We start from the raw sequence: 12,599 nt of genomic DNA on the forward strand, positions 1-12,599 counted from the left end.
CACAACGAAGAGCCTGCGTGCTGCAACTAAGACCCGACGCATCCTAAAAGAAATAAACAAATAATAAATAAGTCTTAAAAAAAAAACTTGTTAAGAGGGCAGGTATCATGTTGTGTTCTTACCACACATACACGTGCAAATACAACAACACAAAAAATGACAACAATAACAAAAGGATACAAGAAACTTTTGAAGGTGATGGATGTTTATTGCCCTGATTGCAGTGATGGTTTCTCAGGTGTATGCATATGTCCAAATTCATCAGCTTGTATGCTTTAATTGTGTGCAGTTTAGTACCAATTATACCTCAGGAAAGCTGAAAAAAAAATAGGGGGGTCTGACCCCCCACCACCACCACCATGCAGAAACTTCTAGATTGAGCCTAACCCTGACCAGGTCTGGAAGCCAGTTCTGGGTGGTACTTCCTCTCACAGAGGCCTGCCAGCCAGCAGCTGGGACTCAGCTTGTCCCCAGGGGACATGCACTTCTCTGAACAATATCGGGAAAGGAAACCAAACTCAAAACCTCTCGGGGTTTTCTGGTTGTTTTTGGCTGTGGGGTGGAGGGAGGAAGTTGGCAAGGCCCTGGGGCAGCGCGGTGGACCTCAGCCTGGCCGCTGCCGTGTGTGACCCGGAGAGGACGGCCAGGTTCAGAAGACCCACTATCTAAGAAGACCCACTATCTAATAATGATTATTATAATGAGCAGCTGCTACTTTATTGAAGAGTGCATTGTGCTAAGCTGTGTTAGCCATTAATTATTTTTTCTTTTATTTAGTTATTTTTGGTTGTGTTGGGTCTTCGTTGCTGCGCGCGGGCTTTCTCTAGTTGGCGGCGAGCAGGGGCTACCCTTCGTTGCGGTGCACGGGCTTCTCACTGCGGTGGCTTCTCTTGTTGCGGAGCACAGGCTCTAGGCGCGTGGGCTTCGGTAGTTGTGGCACGCAGGCTCTGTAGTTGTGGGTCGCGGGCTCTAGAGCGCAGGCTCAGTAATTGTGGCACACAGGCTTAGTTGCTCTGACGCATGTGGGATCTTCCCAGGCCAGGGATAAAACCCTTGTCCCCTGCATTGGCAGGCGGATTCTTGGGCCTCTCACCGTTGTGGCCTCTCCCGTTGCGGAGCACAGGCTCTGGACGCGCAGGCTCAGCGGCCACGGCTCACGGGCCCAGCTGCTCCGCGGCACGTGGGATCTTCCCGGACCGGGGCACGAACCCGTCTCCCCTGCATCGGCAGGCGGACTCGCAACCACTGCGCCACCAGGGGAGTCCCAGCCATTAATTCTTTAAACAGCCTTCTAAGGTAGGTGGGTTTTTTTGAACAGCTTTGACATAGAGTTCACATCCCATACAATTCACCTATCTAAAGTGTACAGTTCAGGGATTTCCCTGGTGGTCCAGTGGTTAAGATTCCTCGCTCCCAAGGCTGGGGGCATGGGTTCGATCCCTGGTCGGGGAAGATCCCACATGCCATGTAGCATGGCCAAAAAAACACAGAAATTTGAAGTGTACAGTTCAATGGCTTTTCGTGTATTCACAGAGCTGTGCAACCATCATCATAATCAACTTTAGAACATTTTCATCACTCCACAGAGAAACCCTGTACCTCCTAGTCGTCACCTTCCAAGACCCCCATGTCTCCCAGTCCCAGACAACCACTACTCTACTTTCCGTCTCTGCAGATTGCCTATTCTTTATATCCCAAAGGTAGGTCGAATGATGGGGGAAATTGGAGGTTCAGAGAGGGTAACTGACCAGCTTAAGGTCACACAGCTAAGGAAGTAGCCATTTGGGACTTGAAACCAGATCTCCCTGTCTTCCAAATCCATACCTTCCCATTGCATCACGGGGCTTTTTCTTCTTCCTCCCAATAACAATACTGAAGATAGTCAGCCCTGATGGTTGAACTATGATGCCTGTTTTGTCCCTCGTCTCATTTAATCCTTATAATCACCCTGGGAGGTAGGACAGTTAATATACCCATTTTGCAGAGAGGGAAACTGAGGCACTGAGGGGGCTGGCTAATGGTCCAATGCACCATGGCTGCTAGCAAATAGAAGAGGGTTATGGGGAAAAACATGTGCACCCCTGAGGACTGGTGAGGGACTCAGAAAGTCAAGGCAATGCTGATTAAAACACAATTTTCTTCCAGGTTATTTCCCCCCTCCCCCTTTTCTTTCTTTTTATATGAAAAGGAAAAGAAAGTTCCCTCCACCCTTTGAGGTCACTTCCTGACCCATTTGTGAATCTATGCGGAGTGGTTACACACTCACTTCTTCCTGCCTGAATGCCTCCTATTAATGCTGGGGACAGGCAGTGGGCCTGTGTGCCCATGGGCTCTGGCCCCGGACAGACCTGGGTTCAAATCCAGCCTCCACCACCCACTGACTTAATGCCCTTGAGCCCTAAAATAGCCAACTCACGACAGGGGGCTCTCTGCCATATGTATCTGAATATATTGGATGGCTTCTCCCCCTACCCATTTTGACTTGGAGAAGAAGTGTCAGGTCGTGTTTCAGCCCTCCCAGAACCAGGGCTTCCGTCTCAGTGACTTTATTTTGAACAATCAAGTTGGAGTTGGAGAAAAGGAGGCCACGATGAGGAACCCCAGACACTCCCATTCATCACACTGCATTCCTTTAGCTGTTCACCTGAGAGCGAAAACCAAGGCAAGGAGGAAAAGTAGTTAGAAATACGAAAAAAGCAAACTGCCTCCTATGACCACCATCTCAAGCACAGCAGACATTTTAACTCCCCAAATGCTGTAGGCTCCCAGTCACAGATTAAATGAGAGTTCTTTGAGCTGAAGCGTGTGCTACATGTTCTTCTTTGCTTGCTTGATCCCCAGGGACCAGGGAAAACTCCAGCCAGGATTAGCATCTGTCTGGACAGAGGTTGGGAGCGAAGGCTTCCCACCGTGGTTTCCAAAGCTGATTGCACTTAGTTTCATTTTATCAGCAAGAGATTTAACACGGTTCCCTATACACATGGATTTTATAGTAATGAATTCTAGGGCTTCCCTGGTGGTGCAGTGGTTAAGAATTCACCTGCCAATGGAGGGGACACGGGTTCGAGCCCTGGTCCGGGAAGATCCCACGGGTCGCGGAGCAACTAAGCCCGTGTGCCACAACTACTGAGCCTGCGCTCTGGAGCCCGTGAGCCACAACTACTGAGCCCACGTGCCACAGCTGTTGGGAGCCCATGAGCCTAGAGACCATGTTCCGCAACAAGAGAAGGCACTGCAATGAGAAGCCCACGCGCCGCAGGGAAGAGTAGACCCTGCTCGCCGCGACTAGAGGAAGCCCACGCGCCCACGCGCAGCAACGAAGACCCAACGCAGCCAAAAATAAATAAATAAAATAAATTCTACACATATATCGTTGTAACAGTATATTATGTACATTAGGTAACATGTATCAAAATAGAAATGATAAAAGGATTGATGGAAATAAATATAAATTGAAGTTGTTAGAAAAAAAAAGGCAAAGAAATTTAACCCAGATTCAGCTATCATTCCTGGAGAGTTGGCCTCATGATTTACACGTGGTTTCAAAGATTTCTTTAAAAAATGGTGCAGTAAGTGATCTGTGGAGAATAGCAACTAGTACACCCCGGAGCTAGGAGCAGTGAAAGAAGTGAGTCCAGATTGCCTAAAGTCAGTGAATGAGCCCTGTGGCTTTAGGTATTATATTTTCAGCCAGAACAATATTCATAGGTTTAAAAAATGCTGTAACTCAAGCGGCTTACGAGTAGAACTGAGGTGTCCTGACAGCTCTGTAGGTGACTGGAGAGCTGGCTACACTCACAACGGACCGTAGTCAAAGATGCCTATGAAAGATTTGAATAAAATTGCTTCACGAAACAGGAAAATGGAAAAAAGCAGTATTTCTCATAAAGAATATGTTACATCATACAATACGTGACTTGAGGTAGGCTTGGTGTAGCTAAATGAATCAACTAAATACCGTCATTAGGCATTCGACCACGTCGTCTATATGCTTAGAAGTTTATAAGTGAGCCATAAAAAAAAAAAAATCTTCTCATTGGGAAAACGAGAGATCAGTTCCCTAGTATTCTACGTTCCGTACAACAGACTTTTGGCGCCGGCACCATTTTGATCATGTCTCACAGGTGAGAAAGCTGAGCTGAGGGTATTTATGTGGCTTGACCCAGGTAGTAAGAGGTGGTCACCGGCGCAGCTTCAGTAACGATTTCAAATTAGGGCCATGAACTGCCAATTCCCGGTGATTATGGGGAGTATATTAAATGCATGTAAAACACGTGCGTGCAGTAGGAGCTCCATAAAAGCTAGTCTATCTGGAAGTTTTCTCTCCACCTTGCAAGTGAGGAGGGGCAGGTCGATCCCCTCCCGCCGCCTCCGTTTCTTTCTCGGCCCGCGGAGGCGGGGTCCCAGGCCTGGTCCGCCCCCAGGGAGGACGCGGCGCCGGGGGTGCTCCGAGTGGCGGGCCGGGGGTGGGGCGGGCCGGGGCGCGGGGGGCGGCCCCGGCGGTGTCACGTGGCGCGCGGCCGCGACCGAAGCAGAAGTAACTGCGCCCGCGTCGGAGGGCGTGCGCGGCAGGGAGTGCCCACAGCCAGGACGGCGGGCGGCTGCGCGCGGGACCCCAGAGCCGGGACCCGAAGCGGGGGCGCGGCCAGGTGAGTGGCGCGGCCGGGTGCGAGCGCACGCGGGCGCCCGCGGCACCCGCGCTCGGCGAGCGGCGTCCAGGGGGGACCTGCGCCCGGGCGCTGCCGGCGCTGGCAGGGGTGGGGCACGCCGTCGGAGCCCCCGCCCGCTGTGCCCGGGGCCGGGGCGGTGACGGCGGGGGTCCGGGCTCCGTCGCCGGCCACTTCCTCACTTCGGGCCGGCGCCACTTCGTCGGTTGGTGTCCTGGGTCCGTCCGGCTTTGAATGGGAGCCTGGAGGAAGCGGCGCGGCTTGCGGTCTGGGGTTCGCGCGAGCGCTGGTGGTGGAGGCGCCGGTGGCCGGGGGGGCGGGGCGGGCGTGTCTCCTGACCACCCCTGTGCCCAGGGCTTGTTGACTGCAGGCGCAGCCCTTCGTCCTGAGAAATAGAGCGTTCGGGGGATTCAGGGTTCCGTCTCCCCCCCGAAGTAGTTGTACGCATCATGATGTGCGTCTCTGCGTTTTCCTGGTTATGTTGTGGAACCCAGAGAGGTCGTTACCCCCAGAGCGGAAGAATTCGCGGGAAAGATGTGTCCCGTTTCGACGGGGGGCGGGGGGCGCTTGGCGCCTGGATTCCAGAGGGGGCCCGGGAGGGGCTCTTGTAAGCACCCTGTTGTTGAGCTAGAGTGAGAAAGTATGGAGGGGGGGGTGGCACGCGCATGGGAAACAGGTGGCCTTGTCAGTCAGTGTAATTCGAATCGGTTCCAGCTGTGTAACCTTGGGCAAGTTGAAGAATCTCTGAGCCTCAGTTTCTTCCCCTGGGTACTTGGGCCACCCAGGCCTCCATTCCAGGGCTGTGTGGAGAATTGGGGCTTATCTGCCACTTCTTCACCCTATGCTTAAGGGCCCTGCGTTGGGGCTCGGGCCATCATCCTTAGCCACAGTCTTGCAGGCGGTCTTAATTTAGGGGTCCCTGGCCGCCTCAGGCAGTTACCCCTATTACAAAGATGTAAATGCCCCGTGTGTGCCAGCTCAGGACGATACTCGCTGCAGGTTTCCTTGATGCTGAAATGGCCTAATCATGCTGCAGCCCTCCCCCCTCCCCCTCCCTCTACCTGGAGCCTGTGAAACTCCTCTGGAAGAGGCCAAGCCAGGACCCCCAGGAAGAGCCCTTTGGCTGAGTGGAGTTGACGGAAAATTGCGGGTGAGGAGCTTTTTGAAAGCGCGTCTTCATTTGGAAAACACGTAAAAACACAAAGCAGGAAAGCTCATCCATTATGTTAGCGCTTAAATCAGTCAAAAGTCAGGTCAGACCCTTTACCTTCTCCCACTCTCCAAAAGTAACCACTCCTCCTGGATTTATAAGCAGACAGCCTTTTAAAAAAATGTAATTATATTTATGCTTATTAGTTTGCAACTCTTTTTTCATCCACCTCACGAATCTTTCCGGATCAAATTGAGTGTAAATCTTCCTCATTCTTTCCAATAGCTACCGAGCATTCTTTAATGTGTGTGTCCCATCATTTAAGGGACCCCTCCCATTCGTGAGCAGTGGAATTGTTTCTTGTTTTTTTTTTTTCTCTTTCTATTACAGATGATGCTTCTGTGAATATTTTTGTGCCTCTTTCCGCACAGCACTGGATCCAAGCATATGCATGTTTTACATTTTAGTAGGTGCTCACAGGTTGCCCTAAAAAAAAAAAAAAAAAGTTGAAGTAGTGCACATTCGTACCTGCCACAGCTGACACTGCTTGGTTCTTGCAGTGAAAACATGTATCGCTCTGTTGCTGCAGGGAGGGTGTGAGATGCATTAGTAACATCCCTCGAGCTGTAAGACGGGCTGTTACCTCTCAGGGATGCGACGGTACCAAAGTCTAACAGAATTGTTTAGTGAGATTTTGTAAGAAATTCTGTACTTCTCTAACGTGTGCAGAGAGCACTGAAGAGATCTCCCCTGTTTCCTGGTTCTGGGTCCTTGTATCCCAGAAGTTTATTTTTTATTTTTTACTGGAGTATAGCTGATTTAAAATGTTGTGTTTCTGCTGTGCAGCAAAGTGAATCAGTTACACATATACATATATCCATGCTCTTTTAGATTCTTTTCCCATATAGGTCATTACTGAGTAATGAGAAGAGTTCCCTGTGTTATACAGTGAGTCCTTATTAGTTATTTATTTTATATATAGTGTAGTGTGTATTTGTCAATCCCAATTTATCCCCCCTTCCTTTCCCCCCGGTAACCATAAGTTTGTTTTCTACGTCTGTGACTCTATTTCTGTTTTGTAAATAAGTTCATTTGTACCATTTTCTTAGATTCCACATATAAGCAGTATCCTAGGATATTTATCTTTCCCAGAAGTTTATTTCCAATTGAAGGACATGAAAAGTAGAATCTTGTTACATCTCAGCCACATTTGTATTTGCACCGTAAGTCACTTTTATAAAGTTACCCAGGGAGGATGAGAAACAGGAACAAAAAAGGGATTTCAAGGCTATTTCTTTCTTTTTCTTTTCTGATCTTTTTTGAAAGCAGAAGCAAAATAGAAATTGCCTGTGATGGGTGATGCCCTCCCCTGGGTCAAGGCCTCGGAGACTCCCTTGTCTTAGTTGCTGAAGCACTGAACTCTGGATGCCTGAGTTGGGAGCTGGTGGATTTTGGTGGTTGACTCCAAGGATCTTGTGGCCGTGAGGAGGTCTTCCCATTTCTTGGGGAAGGACATGAGAGACTTGATGTTTACGGTTGAACCAATCCACTGGGCTTCTAAGTGGGAAGTAACCAGAATCCTGGGAAGGTTAAGTCCAAGGCCCTCCCAGAGTCAGAAAGAACTGAGGGCCCTGGTGCTTCCCGGTTGGCTGGTTTACGTGGCAGTGTTGCGAGGGGTTGTGTGTTTCCTATTTGCGCCCTGCTACACGCGGGCCTTGAGCCCTGGGAGTGGGGAACTCAGGAGGTGTATGGCTGGGACCTGGTCCAAATCCTGGTTCTGATGCTTTCCAGCTGTGTGACTTTGGCCAAGTCCTTTGACCTCTCTGCCAAGTTAGTTACTGTCTGACCAGATTCTGCCACCGGATTCTGGATTCCAGAAGGTGGGTGCTGAAGCAGCAGGGGCATGGGATTCAGACCGGGGTTCCGATCCTGGTGTCACCATGTGTCTCTGTGACCTTGATTACATGATTTCACCTCCCAGGACTTGAGTTTCCACCTCCAGTATTTCTCATTGAAGTAAATGAGATGAATGAGATATGGCGGGTGCAGGTGCCTGGCAAGGGCCAAGAAACAGCTAGTTTACCAGGATGAGACTGGCCTCAGGCACCTTGTTCATCCCCTGACCTGGATTCGAGGGCAGTGAGGCCGGAGGCTCAGGTCAGGCAGAGGTCTTGGCATACCCTGTAGTCCTGCTATCGGGCCTTTGCTTAAGCCTGTTCCTCTGACTAGAACACCGTTCCCTCCCGCTTCATCTTTTTGAAAGCTTGGATTCAGACACCGCCTTCCTCCAGAAGCTTCCTATGAGCACTGTCAGTTCCCAGCCTTACCCCAGACTAAGTTGGGGACCCTTCTTGCTACTCCTTGTATTGCCCCCTCCCCCATGTCTCTGCTACTGCAGAATCATTGAGCTGACTGGTCCCTTTCCAAATGGGCGGAGGGCAGGTGTAATTCATGACCTTATCGCTGGGCTGCCAGCATACCTGGGAGGTGCCTTTGGCTGTGGGTGTGAGGTAGAGGGATGAGGGAGCAAAGGACAGGGCCTGGGCTGCTCACTGCACCCTTCATTTGCATACACGTCCGCCCTCCATGTCTGTTATAGAGTTGACCCTTGATCAATATCTTGACCAGCTGGCTGATTAATATTATCAGAGGCCCTGCTAGATGCTGGGGGCTGTACATACACTGTGGCGTCTAGTCCTTCCAGAGCCCCTGGAGGGTGGTATTGTTATCCCCATTTTACAGCTGGGGAAACTGAGGCCCTGATTTTGAGCAACTTGGCAAAGAGGCTGTGGGGAGGCTGAGCCAGTGTGGAGGCCCAGACAGCCCTCCTGGCTGAACACGGGTTTCTCTACAGAGTAGCAACTGTGGGAGCCTAAAGGGATTTGGAGGAGGGGAGGAGGTAAGAAAGACACAGGGAACGGTGGATAGTGACAGTAGCAGGAGCTAAATCTGAGGAGCATGGACTTTGCATCTTTGTTTTACGGGCTGAGATACATTATCTGGTTCAATCCTTATAAGAACCTTTGGAGGTTCATTAATCTGTCATCTTCCCCTTTACAAGGGTAGCAGTTCAGCCTGCAGGTGTAAGTGATTTGGGGTAGGGGCTGCAGTCTGCAAGCCTGAAGTTAAGTCCCTTCTGAGGGAGGGGCAGCGTCTTTGGACATTTGGGAGGCAGACTGCGGGGAGGGTTTTTGCAGAGCAGGGGCTTAGGCAGCAGCTTGATTTCACCCTCGTTCTTTTTTTTTTTTTTTTTTTAATTAATTTATTTATTTTTGACTGTGTTGGGTCTTCGTTTCTGTGCGAGGGCTTTCTCCAGTTGCGGCGAGCGGGGGCCACTCTTCATCGCGGTGCGCGGGCCTCTCACTGTCACGGCCTCTCCCTTTGTGGAGCACAGGCTCCAGATGCGCAGGCTCAGTAGTTGTGGCTCACGGGCTTAGTTGCTCCGCGGCATGTGGGGTCTTCCCAGACCAGGGCTTGAACCCTTGTCCCCTGCATTGGCAGGCAGATTCTTAACCACTGCGCCACCAGGGAAGCCCCACCCTCGTTCTTAAAGCATCCTTTTGGTTCCTGGTCTGAGAGTTGACGGTAGGGGCTGGAGCGGAAGCAGGGAGACCAGTTAGCAGGTGATCTGAATGACCCAAGTATAAGATCGTTGGAGGGACCAGTGAAGCAGGGAGACTGACTGGATTCTGGGTTTGCCTGTGGATTGGATGTGGGCGTGAGAGAAACCAGACGAGGAAGGCTCTGAGATTTGGGGCGCAAGCACCTCTCTGGGAAATGCCAGCTGTGCAGGAGGATGAGGGATCGCCAGGGACACCCCTTGGATGCCGAGCTGCACACCAGGTGCTTCACAGGTGGCTTCCTCACTGTCATGAAACTGGGGCTCATGGAGGTCACGCAGCCTGCCCAGGTCCACACGGTCAGTGGGAGCCTACACCAGGATTTGAACGTGAGGCTGCTGAGCTCTGCTCTTTTCTGCCCTTTTTGCCCCAGTTCCGTGGACACATTCGGAAGGTTTTTTTTTTTTTTTTTTTCCCTGTTCCCAACTTTACTCGGGAAGTAAAGGGATGGTTGGAAATCTCTTGGCAGGGTGTCAGGGGTGGGGACAGGAGTCAGTCTGGGCTGCTTGGGCTATTCACATGTTCCACAGCATCAGAGTATGTGAGGAAGGCGTGGTGACAGCCAGGCTGGGGTGATTTGGTTATTTAAAGCCGGGATAGTGGTTGCGTCAGTGAGGTCGAGGGCTCCACCCACACCTCACTTCCATTTAAACCTCTGTGTGTCCTGCGTGGGCTCTCTGAGCGGCCGGTGAGTTTCTGCCGCTAGAACCTTCTCCCCAAACTCATCCCGACGGGCGTGAGACAGGATTTTGGCCCTTGAAGTCTAAGCCAAATCCCGCTCAGTTAACTAAAACCAGTTCCCGCCTTTATTCCGCCCTTGCAGCCTCCCTGGTTCCCTCCCTCCTTGCCTCCCCCTGGAGCGGGCGACCATGAGCACCGCGGTCAATGTCGACGCCCTTCCGGAGTACGAGAAGAGTCAGATCAAGAGGGCCCTGGAGCTGGGCACGGTGATGACGGTGTTCAGCTTCCGCAAATCCACCCCGGAGCGGAGGACCGTCCAGGTGATCATGGAGACCCAGCAGGTGGCCTGGAGCAAGACGGCCGATAAGATCGAGGGCTTCCGTGAGTACCTTCTCACCTTCCTGCCCGGACCAGGGCTCACGGCAGTTGTTGGTTTGATACCTTCTGAAAGTGAAAGCGGGGCCGCTCTGTCCGGGTCCCTTGAATGGGTTTAGAGCAGGTGGGGCAAGTTAGCTGGGAAACAGCAGGTGAAGGAACAGAAAAGCCCGCGTGGGCCAACTTGGAAATGACATGCAGACAGCTCACCTGGGATGGCAGGGCCTGGGCTCCCTGTCTCACAGCATCGGGGACCGTTTGGTTCGAGTTGATGGTCAAGCCGTCTGCCCTTTGAGGGCCAGCTGGCCAGAGCTTGGGGAAACTCATAGCTTGGTAGCCAGGCAAGCAGAGCGAGAGGCCTGTGCTTTAGCGCCAGGGGGACAGAGCGTACTGCTGCCTGTTCTGTAGCTCTCAAGTGAAGTTCTGGTCCAAGTGGAGGCGTCTGCTTCTCCCATCCTCTTTACGTTCGGCAGTTGGCTCAGTTCCAAAAGTTTCTAAGACGGTTTTTAACAACCAGAGTTGGGAGACTTCAGCAATTTTTCAGTTGCAGAGACTTGGCTTAATTTGACTTTTTAATTGAGGAATTAAAATGTATACTTGGGGGAAAAGGAGACGGTTCATAAATAAATGTCTCTTCCCCAGCCCACGTCGCGCTCCAGAGGCAAGCTCATTACCAAGTTCTTTGGTCTTCCAGAAGTATTCTGTGCCTGTGTGATGTGTGCATTGCATTTCTTACGTGAATGGGTACCTACTACATACATTTCTGCACTTTGATTTCTTTTTTTAATTTAACATGTATCTTGGAGGTGGTATATTATCAGCATGTTGAGCTGCCTTTTTCTTTCATGGCCACATAGCATTCTGGCTACAGTGTAACAGTTTAACCCCTAGAGATGGACACTTTGGGTTTTTCCAGTCTTTTGTTATTAGCTGTAGTGACTATACTTGGATTCTAGTTTTAAAAAAAATTTTTTTGGTAACAGATTTATGGAGATGTAATTCACATACCATACAATTCATCCATTTAAAATGAACAGTTCAGTATATTCAGATATGTGCAACCACTACCACAATTTTCATCACCTCCAAAAGAAACCCTGTACCTTTTAGCCACGCCTCTATTCCTCATCCACCTCTCCTGCCCTCAGCAATCGTTAATCTCCTTTCGGTCTCTATAGATTTCCCTGTTCTGGACATTTCCTCTAAAAGGAACATATAGTATGTGGCCTTTTGTGACTGGCTTGTTTTACTTAACACAATGTTTTCCAGTGTTTTCAAGGTTCATCCACATTGTGGTGTGTCTCAATACTTCATTCCTTTATGTGGCTGAGGAATATTCCATTGTATAGATATTCCACAGTTTGTTTGTTTGTTTGTTTTTTGCGGTACGCGGGCCTCTCACTGTCGTGGCCTCTCCCGTTGCGGAGCACAGGCTCCGGAAGCGCAGGCTCAGCGGCCACGGCTCACGGGCCCAGCTGCTCCGCGGCATGTGGGATCCTCCCAGACCAGGGCACAAACCCGCGTCCCCAGCATCGGCAGGCGGACTCTCAACCACTGCGCCACCAGGGAAGCCCTGTTTGTTTTTTGTAACATCTTTATTGGAGTATAATTGCTTTACAATGGTGTGTTAGTTTCTGCTTTACAACAAAGTGAATCAGTTATACATATACATGTGTTCCCATATCTCCTCCCTCTTGAGTCTCCCTCCCTTCCACCCTCCCTATCCCACCCCTCTTGGTGGTCACAGAGCACCGAGCTGATCTCCCTGCGCTATGCGGCTGCTTCCCACTAGCTCTCTGTTTTACATTTGGCAGTGTATATATCTCCATGCCACTCTCTCACTTCGTCCCAGCTTACCCTTCCCCCTCCCCATGTCCTCAAGTCCATGCTCTAGTAGGTCTGTGTTTTATTCCCGTCCTACCCCTAGGCTCTTCATGACATTTTATTTTTTATTTTTTTTTCTTAGATTCCATATATATGTGTCAGCATACGGTATTTGTTTTTCTCCTTCTGACTTACTTCACTCTGTGTGACAGACTCCAGGTCCATCCCCCTCGCTACAAATCACAGTTTGCTGATCCACTCATTTGTTGATGGACATTTGGG

General features: G+C 50.6%; 1 protein-coding gene across 1 annotated transcript in view; it reads left to right on the forward strand.

Moving 5' to 3' along the window:
* The first annotated feature begins 4,515 nt into the window (after positions 1 to 4,515).
* Positions 4,516 to 12,599, forward strand: part of PLCG2 (phospholipase C gamma 2) — a 157,863-nt gene continuing 149,779 nt past the window's right edge. The window contains exons 1-2 of the mRNA XM_059044019.2: positions 4,516 to 4,649; positions 10,261 to 10,499. Coding sequence (XP_058900002.1) covers positions 10,307 to 10,499 — 193 coding nt within the window. The 5' untranslated portion in view covers positions 4,516 to 4,649; positions 10,261 to 10,306. The remainder of the gene's footprint in view (positions 4,650 to 10,260; positions 10,500 to 12,599) is intronic.

The sequence above is a fragment of the Kogia breviceps genome, chromosome 18 (assembly GCF_026419965.1).
Source record: "Kogia breviceps isolate mKogBre1 chromosome 18, mKogBre1 haplotype 1, whole genome shotgun sequence".
In the NCBI taxonomy this organism is placed as follows: domain Eukaryota; kingdom Metazoa; phylum Chordata; class Mammalia; order Artiodactyla; family Physeteridae; genus Kogia; species Kogia breviceps.